This window comes from Salvelinus namaycush, chromosome 38 (assembly GCF_016432855.1).
Source record: "Salvelinus namaycush isolate Seneca chromosome 38, SaNama_1.0, whole genome shotgun sequence".
Lineage (NCBI taxonomy): Eukaryota > Metazoa > Chordata > Actinopteri > Salmoniformes > Salmonidae > Salvelinus > Salvelinus namaycush.
In genome coordinates, this window is record NC_052344.1 from 12,152,627 (window position 1) to 12,168,360 (window position 15,734).

Sequence of the window (15,734 nt, forward strand, 5' to 3'; positions counted from 1 at the left end):
CCCACCTCGATATTACTTGGAACAGGTTGACTTGGGTCAGTGTTGATAGTGTGTTGGGGGAAATTAGATCTCACATTTGGTCAGTGTTGATAGTGTGTTGGGGGAAATTAGATCTCACATTGGTACACCTATGGTCTAATGTATTTAAGAGAGCGAGGGGCTAAACATCTAATCAAGTAGTAAAACTTTCACAATCTTTTCAAAAATAATTTCGAATCAAAGTTGCAATAGAAGCACACATGTTTATTGGAGATTTTTGGATTGTAGGAGTCATTGAGTCTTCGACTTGGGAATTAAAAACAAACAGAAAAACAAAGGTTATAAATAGTCCTCTCATCATTGAATTAGTTTGGGGGGAATAAAAAGGAGTGAAGGAAAACAAAATATTTACCATGGCAACAGACCACAGCTGAGTACATGTCGTCTTTGGATCGCCCCGTTTGTGGGAACATCGACACTTCTGCTTGAAAACCAAAACCATAGTTATAACAAGGACAACACAAGAGCACTCTCTTTAAAAATACCGAAATATCACATTTGCTCCTCTATGCAAGTGTCCAAAACACAAAATGGCCTCCATTGCCTTTCTCCACTTATTCTGATGGGATTTATTTTTCTTTCTTTTTCACTTTAGTACAATACTGCATAAATGTGAAAAAAATAAGAAAAAAAAACATTAAATCCAAACTGAATACTTAAAAAAGAAAGAAAATTCAAGTTCTAATTCTCTTCAGCATGACACAATTTGGCTGAAGCCTAAGTACATACACCTTTGTTTTAACAGCGGTGCCCGTAAATGATTTGATTAAAAACGAGAAAGAAAAGCGAAGGTTTCAATATAGAGTGAATAAATATAGGCAGCTCACGAAACGGCAGAAGCCAATTGCAAGGTACTCTGCTGCGTATCCTTGTGACATCATTCTGTTGTTGCAGGCTCCATTTGGCCTGTGAGGAAACATGGGAACCCCAAACCCACTTTCCTGTCTTATACCAGGCAATGGATTGGAACCCAATCCATATTTGACCATCTTAATCCAGGAGCCTTGAACAGTCAAACTTTTAGGGAACACTGAAATTAAAAACAAAGAAAACCGTGGTCTCCCATCCAAGCTCTATCCCAATGTGGCCTTGATCACACTGCGCAGTGTCTGATACTTTCATCGGGCCCAATGCTTTTGTTTTGCACAGACTATCATACATTCAGTCTAGTTTCTCCACCAGTCAATTCATTGCCATTGTCTGAAATCACTCTCACGTTGATCTGTACATCTCTGAAGGGGACCAGCAGGTATAGATCCATGGAATATCTGATGTAAACCCTACAATGGACATTACCTTCAAACTTAAAATCAGCTATTGTTGTTTTACTTATCAGACAATTGCCTGAAACAAGCTAACTCTGTAATATACCCATATATGTCTTTAGTTGAAGACACCGCCCAGTAAACTAACTATCGCTACATCAAGTCAAAAACACATATCATAGTTTAGCGCGAGCAATAGGCTAAGTTGGTCATTTCAACAATGTTAGCAAAAAAAAGACCTGCAGATATCCCCCCTGCATTTCCCCCCATCTAAGAGTGAAGGGTAACCCAGGTAAATCACTAAGCCTTGTACACAACGCAACTCAATACTTCAGACCGTAGCCACACAAGCAGTACTACTTTAGTTGAGCCCTACACTAGCCTAGCGCAATACAGACCAACACAACGTCACTTCTGGATCATGCCCAAACTGTACAGAATGATGTCCCCCCCCCAAAAAAAAATCCTGTCTTTGCCACCAAAATAAACAAATCAACAAGGTCCAAATCATCTAGGAGGGAGGAGTTTGTAGGAAATAAAACCTTGTGCTTTTCTTTTTTGTTACAAAAATGCTTCTTGCGATTTTTTCTACGCTCCTTTAACTTTTTTACAAAAACAGAGCAGAGGAGAATTTGTTGGGCGTCTGTGCTGTGGCCGGTGAGGTAAGGTCGGCCACTTCTACCTCACTTTCCAACACATCAGCGTTCAATCCCTCATTCTGGGCATTATTCACCCCTAAAACTTCAGTGGATACATAATACCTATGGCGTTCCAGGAAGTGATGTACTTTTCTAAAGGGGTACAGGTAGTCTGACAGCCACACCAGCTCGGACAGGCTCAGAGAGATGTAAGCGCTTTGATTGACGCGCTGGCTGGGTTCATAAGGCTCTAATGAGAAAGGTGAAGTATCACTGTACAAGCTAGGTGCTGCACACACACACCATAGGCAGCTCCTAACCCCAGCCAAATGAAAAGCACAAATGACAAATGAACACTAGGAAAACAACATTGGTGAAAGAAAATAGATATTGAAGCTGCAATTCCCCTCTTTCATGTTACTTTAAAATACCCAATCACCTGTCTAGCAGGACAAGTCGACAGCCAACGCCGGCAGGGTGATGTATCCAATTCAAATCCAACTTTACCATTCAAACAAAAATCAGATCCAGACAGGTACGAATTCGGCTGAAGACCTGGACCATAATTGCCATGACCATGAATATGACCTAACTCTCTAGTTCCTCTTCTTCAACACATTCATGAGATAAAGAGAAGGGAAATCCCCCGGTGCCCACCTCCCACTCAGCCCAGCCCATAGAGCTAGTCTCCATTTTGTCCGGTCGATGGTGCAGTGAGGGTAAGGCCGAAGGTCATCGGGTCAAAGGGGACATTCCAACTACCGGTGGAATGTGGGGACTGCTACCGCTAAGTCCAACGCACCTTTACAGGGATTGAAGGAGGAGAAAGCGACTGGGACATGGCAAAAACACAAAGCGGGTGGTGTGTGATATACGCCGAGGCTTGATATCCACAAAAATCCTTGTTTTAGCAATAATAATAATTATAATTATAATAATAATAAAAAAATCAATTTATATGAATATGATGTCTGCTTTCTCATGGTTAGGAAATCATACAGTCTGTGGTTTTAAAGGGGAGTTGTCTCCCATCACTACAACTCCATATCCTGGGCTTCGTCTTCAGAGAAATCCGACATGGAGCTTTCCGATGAGGAATCGCCCTGGCCCTCCTCCTGCTCCTTGAGAGCCTCCTCTGTTGCATATTTCTGGATGTACTCTGTGGAGAGCAAGGCAGCAGGGTCAGTAAGACTCAACCTCGTTGGCTAAGAGCTCCGAGCCAGGGAGCAGACAGGCGCTTTAAAACAGGGAACGAAGCAACAGCCAGGAGTGACAGACAAGACACACTTTGCTATATCAAATCTGAACAAAGGGTAGACTATGGCTTAAGGCAGGGGTATCTACTTCACATGATCAAATAGTAAAAAAAAAAAAAATGCACAAACAAAAAAAATGGAGCTGCTGTATGTCAAAGTATATTATTGACCAACAGTATTAATTTCATTAGTGAGCCTCCTGATTCTACATGGACCCATTGCGCAACGTTTGAAATGAACATCTGCACTTCTGAATTCCCTTGAGACAGACAACACTGAGAAAGCAAGGCGTAGGGAGAGAAGCGTACCTTTGATTTTCTGTTTGTACTCCTCTGGTCGGTGGAGGTACATGGCGGCCGCGTCTCCGTTCAGCGGGTCGATGGGGTTGGGGTATGCCAGCAGCTGAGGCAGGAACGACTCAAAGATATTGGTGAGATCTGTGGAAGTGGACGAGAGAGGCAGAGAGAGACAGAGAACAGAATGTTATCGATAAAACAGGGCACAATGAACATACATATGACTTTGATAAAATATTGACTCTTACAATTAAAGCATTCTTTTTAAAAAAAACATCCTTTCTGACATAACTGGATAGGTGATAGTTATGTAATAGAACCCTTGCTTACACCTATCCAATCATTTTAGGATTGGGCCTCTATGTAAGAATAAAATAAAAATCCTCCCGGAGGAAGGACCTTCCACTAGACATACGGTTGCAGGCCTTGCTTTGTCTCTGCAAGAAAATTAGCACTCAACGGAAAATGGGCAATGCTGCAGATGTCTACTGGGTGCAATGATTTATATATACACACTAGATGACCCCTAGGGGGTGCTGTTTTGAAGCCACCACACCTCCATCTTGGAACTCCACCACCATTGGAAGTTATAGAAATGCATGTATTAACGTCTACATTTGTTTTTACCACGTTTACTCTATTACAGACTTTTAATTATATTATGTGAGCTAAACATAATAAAAAATATATTTTTTCCCTTAAAGTAAATATATTATTTAGATTATTAATATTAATTGTCAACACGACAACAACAAAATACTTAAATACATGTCATCTTGTCCTTGAAACATTTAATTGAAATACTGTAGAATTCCACATTCTTATGGAGGACTGCTCCTACTGGGGAGTGCCAGTATGGCCGACCGGTGGCTTCAAAACCTCTCAATGGTCAATACACAGCATCAGCAATCCAGGGTTTATATACATTGACTGGGTGTCACTATTGGTCAAGTACAAATATGACGAGAAAATACATTACCGGGTAAAACTGTAGACTGACTAACCCAGTGTTTTAGACATCAAATCAAGTGTTTGTTCCCTACCCACAATTAGGACCCAGGCCTAGAGTAGACAATGCTTCACTGATTGGCTTGTTTTTGTCCCAAGCCCTCCACTACAGTTCTGGAAATCTAATTTGTTAGAGCTCTCAAAGTCCATTACACTGCTGGAAGTCCACACAAAGCCCACAATAGCCAAATCAAACATATCAGCTAATCAACTTGAGTGACTCATCTCGAACAACAAAGCCGCAGTCCAAAACACACAGAACGAACCCTGCGTGGAATGAACCAGGAGGCTTCAGAACTTCAATAATCTTCTGATAAGAAATCCATTCCATATTGATTAGTCTCTAAAAACCTTCAGTTTCTATAACTGCAGAGGTCAGCAATGTTTGGTGTCCCGTATGGGTTAATGTGAAAACTCAGTGAAAGTAAATAGTGAAGGCTAATGAAACATCTGTTGTGGACTTGTTATTGACTTGTTATTGACTTGTTATTGTTTACTCTATGTGTAACTGTGTTGTTGTCTGTTCACACTGCTATGCTTAATCTTGGACAGGTTGCAGTTGTAAATGAGAACTTGTTCTCAACTAGCCTACCTGGTTAAATAAAGGTGAAATAAAAAAATTAAATGAAAATAAAAAAAAAGGTCATTTACACCAGTGTGCTGCTGTCTTAACCTTGTCGAGCAGGTGTGGGGGGGGGGGGGGGGGGGGTCAACTTCATTCCATGGAGGGCCCAGTGTCTGCTGGTTTTGGTTTCTCTTTTCAGTTAAGACCTAGACAACCAGGTGAGGGGAGTTCCTCACTAATTAGTGACCTTAATTCATCAATCAAGTACAAAGATGGAGTAAAAAAAAACCTGCAGACCGAGAGACTGGTCATTATTACTGAGGAATTAATTGCGATATGAAGGGGGGGAGACAAACAGACAACCAGTGCGGTTTTGTTCTCTCAGCTGAAGAGTTGTTCATTATTAGTGTCAGGAGAAGCAGCTAGGCTGTCTGTTTTCTGACTTTGCTGGCTCAGGGTATTACCTTGTTAGCCTTCTAGCACCAGTAAGAGGATTACAGGAGAACTGACCACGCTGCGCACCTACATGAAGCCACAAGCACGACTTTTTACACTTGTTTCTCATGTTTTTGTTTTCTTTTACACTGGACAGGGGAGCTGTGGCTCATGTGCCCGTGTCTCACATACGCATAGACAAAAACACAAATTCACACACACACCTCCAAAACATCCAAGCTCTGAGCCACCCCACTCACCGTAAAGGGCTGTCCACGTCTGGTTGATGACATCTAAACACACTGTTCCTGACCTGGAGATGAGAGAAGAGAGGGGGTTAAGGAAGAGGCTCTCTTAGACACTTCCTCTCTACACAACACGAGGAGCACCCCAAAGTGAGGTTGGTGGCAGAGGGGAATAAATTCCTTAAAAATAACCCACTGAATGCTCGAGGCAGTGTTTTCATCATGAGTGTTTTGATGTTTTGTATTCACGTCAGATTATTATGGTCAGTTAACGTAGAGGATCAGACTGTTGTTCTGTGCTTTAGATCCTCCAATGACCCCTCTCACCATTTGATCTGGGAGACAAGCCAAACCAACCATTGATGTCCTTGAATGGAAATTCAATGGAATTAGATTACGCTACAAGACCTTAGAGATGGGTATGCAGGTGGGGTCATCACTAGATGCTTGCGCAAGCTCATTAGCTACTCGTTCTTATTTACGGGTTAGGGTCAAAAGGTCAGGGCCAGGGTTAAGGTCAGGGCTGGTGGTTTAAGATAGATGTGGTTAGAAAAGCTCCCTGCTGCCATTGCCTCCAGCAACACAAGACAAGGTTAAGGTGATGAGTCTCATGAGAGGGCACCCTCTACTATTTCAGTGTTCCTTTCAAATCAGAAGTCGTGATCAACTTACGCTTCATCGATGTTGGGATGGAAGATTTTATTCATGAATCCTGCAAACGAAAGAGAAAAACAATACGCAAGTCAACTACAGATGTTACGGGTTACTTCTAGTAAGAGGGAGCCGTACTACAATGGCTGAACCTGTAAAACTGCACCTATCCCGTGTTTGTGACAATAACAATACATATCTATATATTTTTTGTGTGTGTCAACTGAGAAATGAACCCCCACCGGCTGTATGCCGTCCCCCTACCTATTGATGGGGATTTGAAAGGGTATTTGTCCGGTAGATCTACGCGCACCTTCCATACGCCCCCCTCGTACGCTGCTGGATGGGAGGAGACAGAGAGAGAAGGGAGATAAGACATGCTACAAGAAAAGATCACATATGCACATCCACTGTCTTTGAGCAGCCGCTGGACATCAAAACGGTAAATGGTAGAATTAGAGACTCTGCAGGTCGCAATCTAGACCTATGAGAGTCTGCAGGTCACAATCTAGACCTATGAGAGTCTGCAGGTCACAATCTAGACCTATGAGAGTCTGCAGGTCACAATCTAGACCTATGAGAGTCTGCAGGTCACAACAATCTAGACCTATGAGCCTCTGCAGGTCGCAATCTAGACCTATGAGCCTCTGCAGGTCGCAATCTAGACCTATGAGCCTCTGCAGGTCGCAATCTAGACCTATGAGAGTCTGCAGGTCACAATCTAGACCTATGAGAGTCTGCAGGTCACAATCTAGACCTATGAGAGTCTGCAGGTCACAATCTAGACCTATGAGCCTCTGCAGGTCACAACAATCTAGACCTATGAGCCTCTGCAGGTCACAACAATCTAGACCTATGAGCCTCTGCAGGTCACAACAATCTAGACCTATGAGCCTCTGCAGGTCGCAATCTAGACCTATGAGCCTCTGCAGGTCGCAATCTAGACCTATGAGCCTCTGCAGGTCGCAATCTAGACCTATGAGCCTCTGCAGGTCGCAATCTAGACCTATGAGCCTCTGCAGGTCGCAATCTAGACCTATGAGCCTCTGCAGGTCGCAATCTAGACCTATGAGACTCTGCAGGTCGCAATCTAGACCTATGAGACTCTGCAGGTCGCAATCTAGACCTATGAGACTCTGCAGGTCGCAATCTAGACCTATGAGACTCTGCAGGTCGCAATCTAGACCTATGAGACTCTGCAGGTCGCAATCTAGACCTATGAGACTCTGCAGGTCGCAATCTAGACCTATGAGACTCTGCAGGTCGCAATCTAGACCTATGAGACTCTGCAGGTCGCAATCTAGACCTATGAGACTCTGCAGGTCGCAATCTAGACCTATGAGACTCTGCAGGTCGCAATCTAGACCTATGAGACTCTGCAGGTCACAATCTAGACCTATGAGACTCTGCAGGTCACAATCTAGACCTATGAGACTCTGCAGGTCACAATCTAGACCTATGAGACTCTGCAGGTCACAATCTAGACCTATGAGACTCTGCAGGTCACAATATAGACCTATGGAGACTCTGCAGGTCACAATCTAGACCTATGAGACTCTGCAGGTCACAATCTAGACCTATGAGACTCTGCAGGTCACAATCTAGACCTATGGAGACTCTGCAGGTCACAATATAGACCTATGGAGACTCTGCAGGTCACAATATAGACCTATGGAGACTCTGCAGGTCACAATATAGACCTATGAGACTCTGCAGGTCGCAATATAGACCTATGAGACTCTGCAGGTCGCAATATAGACCTATGAGACTCTGCAGGTCACAATCTAGACCTATGAGACTCTGCAGGTCACAATCTAGACCTATGAGCCTCTGCAGGTCACAATCTAGACCTATGAGCCTCTGCAGGTCGCAATCTAGACCTATGAGCCTCTGCAGGTCGCAATCTAGACCTATGAGAGACTGCAGGTCACAATATAGACCTATGAGAGACTGCAGGTCACAATCTAGACCTATGAGACTCTGCAGGTCACAATATAGACCTATGCTGCCATGTGGTTGATTGGTGACCAACATTGTCACCAAAAAAACACATTAGGAACATAATGTGCGGTGCCTTTTTTCCACGCATGTACATAGACATCATGTAGGATTCAGTCCTGGGTTCACAGTATCTGGTATTTAAAAATAAAAAAAACTATGAGTATTTTCAAATGCACAGCCCAAAACAAGTACTTGAGTATTTTAATGTTTTTTTTTTTTTTAAACAAAAAAACAGTTGACAGCATTTTCAAATACATGGGAGTGTATTTGAGTATATCAACTACTTTCCAAGTGTATTTCCAAATACATTAAAATATTCTACAACTTGTCTTTTCAAATGTAAGATATGAATACTTTGAATGCATGTGAAAGTAATTGAGATCTGAAATAGTACTTCAACCCAGGTCTGGTAGGCTTATATACTACTGACATTGAGGGAGATACTTAATATGAGTACAGGGATTACAGCAGTTAACCATAGAAACCCTATGGACTTGACACTGCAAGGCTGTAGCCCTTCACAACGGTCAGAGGAACAGTCTACTCTATACCACTGACATCAACAATCTTCTCCACACCACTGACATCAACAGTCTTCTCCACACCACTGACATCAACAGGCAGCGTAGAGGTAAAATGAGCAGGCATTGATTTTCCTTTGATTCTACACAGTAATGTACTTTAGCCATAGGCAGCGAAGAGCTCTTTACTTCCAGATCAATCTCCATAATATAAAGACATCCCATGACTGGGTCCCAATGGAGAGGGCTTGTGTGGGTCCTGATCCACCAGAATACCTGGTACAGAACCAGAGGGTCGTGCCGAACTGGAACGGGACAGCACATGCATACACACACAGAAAACAGACACTAGTGTACACACTCCAAAGAGTAATTTCCCAGAATGCTGTTGTCTGCATCATAACCACACACAAACTTCCTCTCTTTATTGCTGTGCAATCAGGGGAGGGTTTGGTGCTACAGATGTGAAAAACATGGTGAGAAGTACCTCCACCTACACCTTCTGTACAGGCCACGTTCCAATCCATTTTACACCCTGCCCTGGAACTTCACTCAGCATTCAGAGCAGGAGACATTCCTGTGGTAGCTGACCTGAGGGCTTCAGTCCAACAGGACCTTCATAACTGACTCTCTGTTGTGGTTCTCTTATGAGTAAACTTCAGACATGATAGTGATTCATGACATATGAACAAATACTTGAAACCTGTGATAATTCATTTCAATTCATTTCAAAGTCAATGTTTGTCAGACGCTTTCAGACCTCAGTGGTTTAGTCCGGGATTAATTTTGTAATGAACTAGGAGATCACTTTAACAATGGAGAATGTCTTTAGTTATTTGATTAGGGGCGGGACTTCAAAATGGCATCTTGAACAGAAGGCAGTTAATAGGTAAATAGGACAGAAACATTTCCATAACATAAAAGACACTTACTTCCTTGTTGTCCATAAAACTTCACTACAAATTCATTGAGTCCGCTGAGGATCGTGACTTCGTGCTTGCTCTCGATGCTGTGTTGAAGGAGGTTAAGGATAATGGATATTGGACACACTGGATTTGAATTACAAAACAACCTGAAATGCTAGCGGAGGTGGCTGCAGCTAAATAAATAATACAAATCTCTCATTTCTCTTTGTTTTGGGTCACAGAAATGTTTGACCTCATTAATATGATAATGCACCTGCTGATGAGGAAACGCTTTCTCTGTGGAATGTCACCACAAGCTTCCTCACAATGGAGTGGAGGAGAGAACACTATAAACGGGTTGGTCGTTTAGCAACAAAACCGACAAGTGCGCAACTATGGACTAAAACTGACGGGTTGGCTTAGATTGTTGACAACATGTAAACTATTTTTATATTTGGGGAGGCAGGTAGCCTAGTGGTTGGAGCGTTGGGCCAGTAACCGAAAGGTTGCTGGATCGAATTCCTGAGCTGACAAGGTAAAAATCTGTCGTTCTGCCCCTGAACAAGGCAGTTAACCCACTGTTCCCCGGTCGTCATAGTAAATAAGTATTTGTTCTTAACTGACTTACCTAGTTAAATAAAGGTTAAATAAAATACAAATATTTAGTCTCCATTGTTTATTGAAAACAAATACATTTGCAAAATGAGCACTTGTCTCAAACACTTTGTTACAGTTGGTTTGCTAGCTAGCGAATCTTTGTCAAATTAGCATAGAGGTGACAGTCAAAACACCTCAATACAAGACATGGTATCAAGAACAAGATGGAACTAGCTGAAACGAGCCACCTACGATTCTCCACATGGCAGCTTGTCATTGTAGCTAGCTATTTGGCCATCCAAAACCATAACACAGCCTGCCCCCCCCCATTTAAGCATGTGCATCGTTGTCAGCTAACTGGTCTATCCGACCTCTCTCTCTCCTCCGTCTCTCCCGCTCAATGAGAAGAGAATAGCTTGTAAGAGGTAATGATAACCAATCAAAGGGAACAAAATCCACTGAGGCTTTCCTCGACTACCATCTGTTCTGTCAGTACATCTATGAAATCAACGTCAACAATTAGCTGGATTATTACGTTTCCTTCATATCCACACGTGTGCGACATGCCACCCACACACCAATGCTGATCCAGACGTGTTGCCCATCCACTCAAAAAGATAATAGCCCTCTTATTTCTGTTGTTATCTCTAGTGTCACCATTCTCCAGGAAAGAGAGCCCAACCACCAGGGCCATCAAATCAGACTACAGTTTTCAAAACACACACACACCCCCTCACTAGTCAACATGATACAGTACAGACAGGAAGACAGTAAGACCCAGAGACAGCTGCTTTAACCACGCCGCTACTGTTGTCAACCTGGCCTTTTACCGCGCCGCTACTGTTGTCAACCTGGCCTTTAACCGCGCCGCTACTGTTGTCAACCTGGCCTTTAACCGCGCCGCTACTGTTGTCAACCTGGCCTTTAACCGCGCCGCTACTGTTGTCAACCTGGCCTTTAACCGCACCGCTACTGTTGTCAACCTGGCCTTTAACCGCGCCGCTACTGTTGTCAACCTGGCCTTTAACCGCACCGCTACTGTTGTCAACCTGGCCTTTAACCGCACCGCTACTGTTGTCAACCTGGCCTTTAACCGCACCGCTACTGTTGTCAACCTGGCCTTTAACCGCACCGCTACTGTTGTCAACCTGTCCTTTTACCACACTGCTACTGTTCTCATCTGGGGGCTGGGAGCAGTTTACAGCACATACACACACACACACATATATTTTTTTAACCTTTAACTAGGCAAGTCAGTTAAGAACAAATTCTAATTGACAATGACGGCCTAGGAACAGTTGGTTAAATGCCTTTGTCAGGGACAGAACGACAGATTTTTACCTCGTCAGCTCGGGGATTCGATCTAGCAAACTTTCGTTTACTCTGCCCAACACTCTAACCACTAGGATTCCTGCTGCCCCATAAGTCAAGCTCTGCAGATCTACAACACGTTTCAATAGAGGGTGAGAATCAAATGCTTCCAACAACTGGTGTTCTGTTGCTTTGTGTGGTGTTGTCTTTTACCGGTTATGTAAAGGGATTATGAGATTTGGCAATCTCTAGCCTGGTCCATAATCTGTATCTTTAGCCAACAGTCCTGGTGCTATTGTTGTCCTGCCATACATGACATGTTGAACAATAGTCAGAGCTGGCGGCTGAATCAAGAGTGGCACATACAGATCTGGGACTAGGCTTGTGTTTTTCATGTGTTTGACTCCCTCATCTGGAGTGTGACATACCCATTTAAATTCTATTCCAAAGAGACGTTGGACAATCTGCCAGTCATCAGGTGGATCTCTCCTCTTCTGGCCATTTAATGCCCACGACTCCAGATACACCAAGTTAATTACAGTAATCACTGAGGATTTCATCCCAAATGGCACCCTATTCCATATATAGTGCACTACTTGGTCAAAAGTAGTGTACTATGTAGGGAATAGGGTGCCCCCTACCCCTTAGCACAACTGGTTAAGAAAAGGATATCCCCCATCTCCCGTTACCACTCAGTACAGTATGGGGTCATGTTATCCCCCATCTCCCGTTACCACTCAGTACAGTATGGGGTCATGTTATCCCCCATCTCCCGTTACCACTCAGTACAGTACAGGGTCATGTTATCCCCCATCTCCCATTGCCACTCAGTACAGTATGGGGTCATGTTATCCCATCTCACATCATCCAGAGATTTTAGTCTACATCCCACTCTAGTACATTAGAGCTAGATTCATCACAGAGAGATTACCCACTGCTGGCTGAGGGGGGGGAGAATGCTAGAGAAGAAAGCGGGGGCGGGCTAGAGAAGAGCGGGGGGTCTAAAGAAGAGAGCGCGGGGGGTCTAGAGAAGAGAGAGCGAGGGGGCTAGAGAAGAGAGAGCGAGGGGGCTAGAGAAGAGAGAGCGAGGGGGCTAGAGAAGAGAGCAAGGGGGCTAGAGAAGAGAGCAAGGGGGCTAGAGAAGAGAGCAAGGGGGCTAGAGAAGAGAGAGCTAGAGAAGAGAGCAAGGGGGCTAGAGAAGAGAGCAAGGGGGCTAGAGAAGAGAGCAAGGGGGCTAGAGAAGAGAGCAAGGGGGCTAGAGAAGAGAGCTAGAGAAGAGAGCGAGGGGGCTAGAGAAGAGAGCTAGAGAAGAGAGCTAGAGAAGAGAGCTAGAGAAGAGAGCTAGAGAAGAGAGCAAGGGGGCTAGAGAAGAGAGAGCGGGGGCTAGAGAAGAGAGAGCGGGGGCTAGAGAAGAGAGAGCGGGGGCTAGAGAAGAGAGAGCGGGGGCTAGAGAAGAGAGAGCGGGGGCTAGAGAAGAGAGAGCGGGGGCTAGAGAAGAGAGAGCGGGGGCTAGAGAAGAGAGAGCGGGGGCTAGAGAAGAGAGAGCGGGGGCTAGAGAAGAGAGCGGGGGCTAGAGAAGAGAAAAGCAGCAAAAGAGAAAGGAAGAGGGAGAAAAAAAAGAGTGTGATTCAAACAGAGAGCCATCATGTTCTGACACACAGCAGCAGCTGGCTGTGGATCCTGACAGAGTAGGCTGGGATCCCATTAGTGGAGTAGTGACCCACCCCCAAAGGGTTAAATCAAACTGAAGGTTATTTTAAGCTCTGCGGAACATGCAAGGGCAGATTGAGTGAGTCCCGACATGTCACAAGAAGTGTTGCTCTCAGAAAGGAAGTACTGTAGTGTGTTGGGTAGCAACCGATAGCCATTTTGGATCACACAATTTCAAAACAAGGCTTTGACAGAGTCTAATACAACACAGACATCAGTTGATTTGATGAAGTTAAAGGAAACCGCAGCCAGCCAGCAATACAGCTAACACGCTGACCACACCGCTTGCGTCACAAAATACATTTTCACATACCTGTTACTCAATCATTGCAGCCACACTGCTCATGCGCATCTGCGTAGCCAGGCGCTAAATTAGAACTTGGTTTCATTTGTGACGCTTGACTCGCTGCAAGTCCCGCCTCTCGTTGTTTTGTTTAGGAGCATATACCCACGTGCCATCTCATTGGTTATTAGGAGCATATACCCACGTTGGTGATTGAAAGAAAAAAAATATATATTTTATCCCTTTATCTCTCCAATGTTGTGGTATCCAATTGGTAGTTACAGTCTTGTCTCATCGCTGCAACTCCCGTACGGACGACTCGGGAGAGTTGAAGGTCGAGAGCCGTGCGACCTCCGAAACACAACCAAGCCGCACTGCTTCATGACCCAATGCCCACTTAACCTGGAAGCCAGCCGCACCAGTGTGTAGGAGGAAACACCATACACCTGGCGACCGTGTCAGCATGCACTACACCCGTCCCGCCACAGGAGTTGCTAGTGCGCGATGGGACAAGGACATACCTGCCGGCCAAACCTTCCCCTAAACCGGACACTGTGACAATTGTGCGCCTCACCATGGGTCTCCCGGTCGCGGCCGGCTGCAACAGTGCCTGGACTCAAACCCAGAATTTCTAATGGCACAGCTAGCACTGTGATGCAGTGCTTTAGACCACTGCACCAGTGGAGAGGCCGGGTGATGGAAAGACGAACTGAAGTTCACACTCCAGTCGGTAGTGGTAATGCACATTAAAGGTGGTTGCCAACCGTCATATCAAGTCCAAAGACGCTTGAAGGACGAGAAATTACTAGAAACGGACTCTGTTGACCCTTTTAACTGTGACTTAATTATCGGAGTAGAGGACCTTGTGCATTTCAGTTAAAATAACAGCCCAATGTTTATATCCCAGGACAACAGCAAGCTAGCTAGCTAACTTCCCATAAATGTTTAGTGTTTTTCGACCTGTCCCCAAATGAATATCGTTGATTCAGAGTTTTGATATTTCAACCTGCGTGTCCTGATCGCGTCTGGTGTGGGGGGACAAAATCAACATGCGAGTGATGGTGCGTGTGCGGTCTGATCAGCATGTCAGCCTAGTACTTATCCCTTAACGAGGACACAATGTACACACTTATGAGTAGCCACTATTGACAAAACAAACCCTTCATGTGCTGTACCTGTCTATAGGAGTCTGTCTGAACACAATTCAAGACAAGGGATCAATATGGTTGTTTTATCAGAAAGCTCAGGCCTACTCTTTGTCTTTATCTCCATGTTAATCCAGCCTTCATGTCAGGGGAATCTACCAGTAGGGAATTACTAGTGTTTACTAGGAGACAAAAGTTCCCCTTGAGGATGGGAAAGGGATGTGCTGGAGGGTAGGGAGGAGGAGAAGGGGGTTAGGGTTATTAATGGGGTTGAGTCAGCAGTAGTGACCAGCAGACGCCTCACAGACTAACTGACACTGGGCATATTGAGCACGGCCACTAAACAGGTGATAGAGCTACATCTCCGACAGAGCAGAGTCGGCCTGCCAACACCAGCCCTGCCTGGCCCAATCACACGTGGCAGAGGACCTACTGTCTTTGTCTGGTCACACACACACGACATGAACACAAAACACACATGACAGCAAGACATGAACACAAAACACACACACAACAGCAAGACATGAACACAAAACACACACACAACAGCAAGACATGAACACAAAACACACACAACAGCAAGACATGAACACAACAGCAAGACATGAACACAAAACACACACGACAGCAAGACATGAACACAAAACACACACGACAGCAAGACATGAACACAAAACACACACAACCGCAAGACATGAACACAAAACACACACGACAGCAAGACATGAACACAAAACACACACACAACAGCAAGACATGAACACACAACAGCAAGACATGAACACAAAACACACACACAACAGCAAGACATGAACACACAACAGCAAGACATGAACACAAAACACACACACAACAGCAAGACA

General features: G+C 44.5%; 1 protein-coding gene across 3 annotated transcripts in view; it reads right to left on the reverse strand.

Moving 5' to 3' along the window:
• Window positions 1-222: 222 nt before the first annotated feature.
• The window catches only part of LOC120031735 (ubiquitin-conjugating enzyme E2 H), a 31,220-nt gene continuing 15,708 nt past the window's right edge, over window positions 223-15,734 (reverse strand). Inside the window, exons 2-7 of one of the 3 annotated variants that reach the window (XM_038977522.1) lie at window positions 9,853-9,929; window positions 6,663-6,734; window positions 6,420-6,459; window positions 5,763-5,815; window positions 3,507-3,635; window positions 223-3,101 (exon numbers count right to left, since the gene is read on the reverse strand). In XM_038977522.1, the coding sequence (XP_038833450.1) occupies window positions 2,977-3,101; window positions 3,507-3,635; window positions 5,763-5,815; window positions 6,420-6,459; window positions 6,663-6,734; window positions 9,853-9,929 (496 nt within the window). In that variant the 3' untranslated portion in view covers window positions 223-2,976. Of the gene's footprint in view, window positions 3,102-3,506; window positions 3,636-5,762; window positions 5,816-6,419; window positions 6,460-6,662; window positions 6,738-9,852; window positions 9,930-15,734 lie in introns of all 3 variants that reach the window. The other 2 variants (XM_038977521.1, XM_038977523.1) reach the window with 2 other exon arrangements.